Source organism: Somniosus microcephalus, chromosome 34 (assembly GCF_052327205.1).
Source record: "Somniosus microcephalus isolate GS21.2 chromosome 34, FLI_Smic_1.0, whole genome shotgun sequence".
Lineage (NCBI taxonomy): Eukaryota > Metazoa > Chordata > Chondrichthyes > Squaliformes > Somniosidae > Somniosus > Somniosus microcephalus.
In genome coordinates, this window is record NC_141020.1 from 28,259,261 (window position 1) to 28,265,260 (window position 6,000).

General features: G+C 46.1%; 1 protein-coding gene across 4 annotated transcripts in view; it reads left to right on the forward strand.

Annotated features, from left to right (window-relative positions):
- The window catches only part of pld3 (phospholipase D family member 3), a 64,129-nt gene extending 58,520 nt beyond the window's left edge, over positions 1 to 5,609 (forward strand). For all 4 annotated transcript variants that reach the window (XM_085973614.1, XM_085973616.1, XM_085973618.1 and 1 more), the window contains one exon: positions 4,321 to 5,609. In XM_085973614.1, the coding sequence (XP_085829740.1) occupies positions 4,321 to 4,523 (203 nt within the window). In that variant the 3' untranslated portion in view covers positions 4,524 to 5,609. The remainder of the gene's footprint in view (positions 1 to 4,320) is intronic.
- Positions 5,610 to 6,000: the final 391 nt, after the last annotated feature.

Below are 6,000 nucleotides of genomic sequence, written 5' to 3' on the forward strand. Positions count from 1 at the left end.
TCATTACTAAATCTAATATGGCATGCCCCCTTGTTGCCTCTAGGACATATTGTTGTAGAAAACTATCCTGGACACACTCTAGAAATTCACTACCTTTCTGACAGGTGTTAGTCTGCTTATCCCAATCTATATGAAAGTTTAAATCCCCCATTAAAACCACTCTGCCTTTGCTACATGCTTGTCTAATCTCTGCATTTATACAATCTAGCACTTCACAGCTGCTACCAGGGGGACCTATACACAACACCCACTGCAGTCTTAAATCCTTTCCTATTTCTTAATTCTACCCATAAGGTCTCCTCTGCCTGCTTACCTCTCGTTATATCCTCTCTTATTGAAGTGATTTCAACCTTAATTACTAAGGCTACTCCTCCCCCTCTACCATTTCCCCTATCTTTCCTGTAGACCTTATAACCTGGTATATTTAGTTCCCAGTCCTGACCGTCTTGCAGCCATGCCTCAGTAATGGCTACCAACCTGAGTGCACCCCCCCCCCCCCCATTTACTAGTTTAAAGTCCTTGTGACCGCCCTATTTATCCTTTCTGCTAGGACCCTGGTCCCAGACAGGTTCAGGTGGAGCCCCTCCCAGCGGTACAGTTCCTTCCTGCCCCAATACTGGTGCCAGTGCCCCATGAAATGGAACCCCTCTTTCCCACACCACTCCTTTAGCCACGTGTTCATCTCCCTAATCAGCTTATCCCCACGCCAATTTGCACGTGGCTCAGGTAACAATCCAGAGATTATAACCCTTGAGGTCCTGTTCTTTAATTTAGCTCCTAGTTCCTGGTACTCCCCAAACAGGACCTCTTGCCTACTCTTCCCTATATCATTAACATAGGTCCCAACATAGACCACAATGACTGGATCCTCCCCCTCCCTCTCCAATATTCTTTCAAGCCAGCTCGAGATGTCCCTCACCCTGGCACCAGGTAGGCAACATACCATGTAGGACCCTCAATTTTGCTTACAAAAGATGCTATCTGTCCCCCTAATTATAGAATCCCCTACAACTATCACATTACACTTCCTCTCCTGCGCCGCCTCCTCCCCCTTAGGACAGCCTCCTGCTCCAAAGTCCACATTCTGGCTGGCCTTCCGACAGTTTTTATCCTTCTTCTCACAGGTAGCAAGTACATTGTAACGGTTGGATAGGATCGGTTTCCGTGGAGCCTCGTTCCCTTTCTTACCTGGGTTCCCCTTACTCTGCACACTATCGGTCACACCAACCCCGTTCTGATCCTGCACCTCTGTACGAGGTGTGACCGAAGTCTGGAGCAAACTGTCCAGAAGTTCCTCCCCCTCCCTTATGTGTCGGAGTGTCTCCAACTCGCACGCCAGCTCAATGACTCTGAGGCGGAGAGATTCGAGATGGAGATATCTCCTGCAGACGTGTTTGCTCGGGACAGTCTCACTGTCCACAAACTCCCACATACTGCAGTCCAGACACACAACCTGCCCTGCCATATCTTAGTCTAGTCTTGTTTTATTTATGTAATTAGTTAAAATCTTTATTCAACAATTATTTATAGTTATATTAATTAGTTTATCTAGTTAAGTTTTTAATTTAATAAAATACGTTATAGTTTCCTGCTCCTAGTTTAGAGAGCAACGTAGGTAGGAGCAGGAGTAGGCCATTCGGCCCCTCGAGCCTGCTCCGCCATTCAATGCGATCATGGCTGATCATCCAAATGAGGGTTTGAGTACAGGAGCAAGGATGTCTTGCTGCAGTTGTACAGGGCCTTGGTGAGACCACATCTTGAGTATTGTGTGCAGTTTTGGTCGCCTTATCTGAGGAAGGATGTTCTTGCCATGGAAGGAGTTCAGCGAAGATTCACCAGGCTGATACCTGGGATGGCAGGAATGACGTATGAGGAGAGATTGGGACGATTGGGCTTATACTCGCTGGAGTTTAGAAGAATGAGAGGGGATCTCATTGAAACTTATAAAATTCTGACAGGACTGGACAGACTAGATGCAGGAAGGATGTTCCCGATGGTGGGTGAGTCCAGAACCAGGGGTCACAGTCTAAGGATAAGGGGTAAGCCATTTAGGACTGAGATGAGGAGGAATTTCTTCACCCAGAGAGTGGTGAACCTGTGGAATTCTCTACCACAGAAGGCAGTAGAGGCCAATTCATTAAATATATTCAAGAAGGAGTTGGATATATTTCTTAAGGCTAAAGGGATCAAGGGATATGGGGAGAAGGCAGGGACAGGGTACTGAATTTGGATGATCAGCCATGATCTCATTGAATGGCGGAGCAGGCTCGAGGGGCCGAATGGCCTACTCCTGCTCCTATCTTCTATGTTTCAGTACCCTGAATAGACACCAGCCAACCACTTACTTGCTGTCCTGTGGCGTTACTCTCGTTGTTGTTTTTGAATTCGCCGGAGATATACTGCCTCCTCGGTGCAGCCGCCACTGCCCATGGCAAGTTGCAAATTATTTAAGAAAGGTGTGAGAGAGAAATCGGGAAATTCTAGACCTGTTAGTCTAACATCTGTTGTGGGGAAGTTATTGGAATCTATAATTAAGGACAGAGTGACTGAGCACTTAGAGCAATTTGAGCTGGTGAGAGAGAGCCGACATGGGTTAGTAAAAGGTAGGTCATGTCTCAGAAACTCAATTGCATTTTTTGAAGAAGTAACTAAAGTAGTAGACGGGGGAATGTCTATGGTTGTAGTTTATATGGACTTCCAGAAGGCATCCGCGTAAGAGACTGTTGGCTCAAATTAAAGCTCACGGAATTGAAGGCAAATTGTTGACCTGGTTAGGAGATTGGTGAGGCGGTAGAAGACTGAGAGTATGATAATGGGTATGTACAGTATATTTATTAATGACTTAGATAACACAATAAACACAAGAGGATTTGCATATAAGAGTAAAGACGTCTTACTGCAATTATATAGGGCCCTGGTGAGACCACACCTGGAGTATTGTGTATAGTTCTGGTCTCCTTACCTAAGGAAGGATATACTTGCCATAGAGGGAGTGCAACGAAGGTTCACCAGACTGGTTCCTGGGATGGGGGGATTGTCCTATGAGGGGAGATTGAGTAGACGAGGCCTATATTCTCTAGAGTTTAGAAAAATGCGAGGTGATCTCATTGAAACATACAAAGTTCTTACAGGGCTTGACAGGGTAGATGCAGGGAGGATGTTTCCCCTGGCTGGGGAGTCTAGAACCAGGGATCACAATCTCAGAATAAGGGGTCAGCCATTTAAGACTGAGATGAGGAGAAATTTCTTCACTCAGAGGGTGGTGAATCTTTGGATTTCTCTACCCCAGGGGGCTGTAGAGGTTCAGTGGTTGAGTATATTCAAGGCTGAGATTGATAGATGTTTGGATATTAAGGGAATCAAGGGATATGGGGATAGTTCAGGAAAGTGGAGATGAGGTAGAAGATCAGCCATGATCTTATCGAAGGGCCAAATGGCCAACTCCTCCTATTTAACAACAGGAAATGCTGGAAAAACTCAGCAGGCCAAGCAACATCCGTGGAGAGAAAATAGAGTCGACGTTTCGAGTGAACGCTTTGTCAAGACTGGGGTTGTCTTGACAAAGGGTTCACCCGAAACGTTGACTCTATTTTCTCTCCACGGATGTTGCCTGGCCTGCTGAGTTTTTCCAGTATTTTCTGTTGTTATTTCGGATTTCCAGCATCTGCAGTATTTTGCTATCATCCTGCTCCTAGTTCTTATGTTCGTACGAAGAGCCATATATCCAAACCGTGGCAGATGGAATTCAATAGTAAGTATGAGGTCATCCATTTTGGACCATAAAAGGACAGATCCGAGTATTATTTAAATGGTGAAAAGTTAGGAACAGGTGAGGTCCAAAGAGATTTAGTGGTCCATGTACACAGATCACTAAAATGCAGTGGTCTGTGTCTTGTTTTGCACACTTTGTACAAAAATAATAAATTGCAGGACAACGGAGTATTACAGTTTAAACTATTTTAATGAAGCATCAGGTCTGATCTGACGTACAGCACCGTGTGGACAAGATGGAGTCAGGACCCCCTGGGTCTTCTAAACAATAGCAGTCCTTACAGATGCCTGCAGGCCAATGACAACTCAACATGTGATCGCATGTGAATATAATAGGTATTCCTTGCAGATGCCTGCGGGCCAATGATAATTCGATATGCAAATGTTACAGTCTGGTACAAAAAATAATCAAAAAAGCTAATGGAATGTCGGCCTTTATATCTAGAGGGTAGAATAGAAAGGGGAGAAAGTTTTGCTAGAGACTCCTCTTGTCTGATGGTCATTCCACTCCAGGACTCGGCTAAACTAGATGTTTTTTCTGTGTTTCAGGGACTTCTAACTGGTCTGGTGACTACTTCGAGAATACAGCAGGCGTGGGCCTGGTGGTAAACCAGACCGATTCTGACCCACGTTCCCCAGGGTCCACGGTCATAACGCAGCTGCGAGAAGTGTTCGAGCGAGACTGGGGCTCGTCATACAGCAAGGTCATGAATAACGTGGAAGAATTGAAGCGCACCTGTAACTATATCTAGCCGCTCGGTGAAGAAATTGCTCACTCAGAGTCGGACGTTTAACCAACTCAAACCTGAATCGGATTGGGAATCCTGAATGTCTTGAGTCTCGCTCACTGATGTCCTTTGAGGTGCCATATTTTTCAGAAAGTGATATCACAGGATGTGATCATTGACCTCATGGTTAAGAGCACGGGGTTGAATTTCCATCGGGTGTTCTTCTGATCATCTGACGTAACTTCGGCAGAAGATCCACGGAAATCTCAGCCTTAACGCCATTTCACCGGGATTTCTGCAGGAGATGATTTGAGGAACCTTCACGGAAATTCAACCCCCACAGAAATCTGATGATGAAGGAGATACTGACGTTACCATTTTACTCCTGGTTTATCACTGTACCCATGGCCCCACTCCTCTTACTCAGAGGTCATCAGACAGACATGGGCCTGGGTGGGGCAGTAAAAACTGGCCTCTCCCCTGTGGGACATGAGTCAAATCCAGCCCAGGCCAATGGATCCACCGTCTACTGCTATAAGGTCCTACGTGCAATGGGTTTGGGGTGGTCTCAATCCAGTTCCAAGTGAGTTTGGTCCACAGCACCAAACCGGCCCAAATTCAGCAGTCGGCAGTCTCGCTCAGAGAGCCCGCTGGTCAGCAAGTGCAAAGATGTCATACTGGTGCAATATGGACCACACTTCTGTTGTCAGTCTGAGGCACATTGTAGGGGCAAAACAAGGGAGCTTTACTCTGTATCTAACCCGTGCTGTACCTGCCCTGGGAGTGTTTGATGGGACAGTGTAGAGGGAGCTTTACTCTGTATCTAACCTGTACTGTACCTGCCCTGGGAGTGTTGATGATGGTACTGGTTCCCACTTCCAACACTAACATCCCTCTGGCTAAATTCATACCAATGGAGACAATCGTGGAGTTGAATAGATGGAATTTTATTCTTTCCAGATGCCCCCTCTCCATTCGATGCAGCGCCTGTGTGGGGGGAGGGACAGGAGCGGCGGAGCCTGATTTATTGCAGTCCTAATGCACATGATGCTACCTCGTACTGTACACCACCTTTTGTCAGTTTTTAAATAAAATCTAGTTTACATCCGATCCCTGAAGGCTGTTGCGACCTTCTCAGACTGGACTCTTGATTTGCTCCGAAACCTGTCCGGGATTGAGGGGCTTTTCCCAAAATTCCACTGCACCGGTAACTGAGGTTAATTCAAGCGATTAATAGTTTTATTCAGTGGGTCAAAATTGGCAACGAACAACAGTTTTAAAGTGAGAAACGCAGGAGCAGGGCCAAGGCCCAGAGCGCTGGAGTCCCTCAAAGTTTATGAAGAGTGGGAGAGACATTGAAGGATCAGGAGCTAATGGTTCGGTGACGCCAGACTGGGTTTTAAAAGCCAGATTGTAGGAGGGTGGGTTGTTTTAAGGTTCCTGAGGAACAATGCAATGGTGCAATAACTCATGACCTCATCACAAGGAGGAGGAACATAAG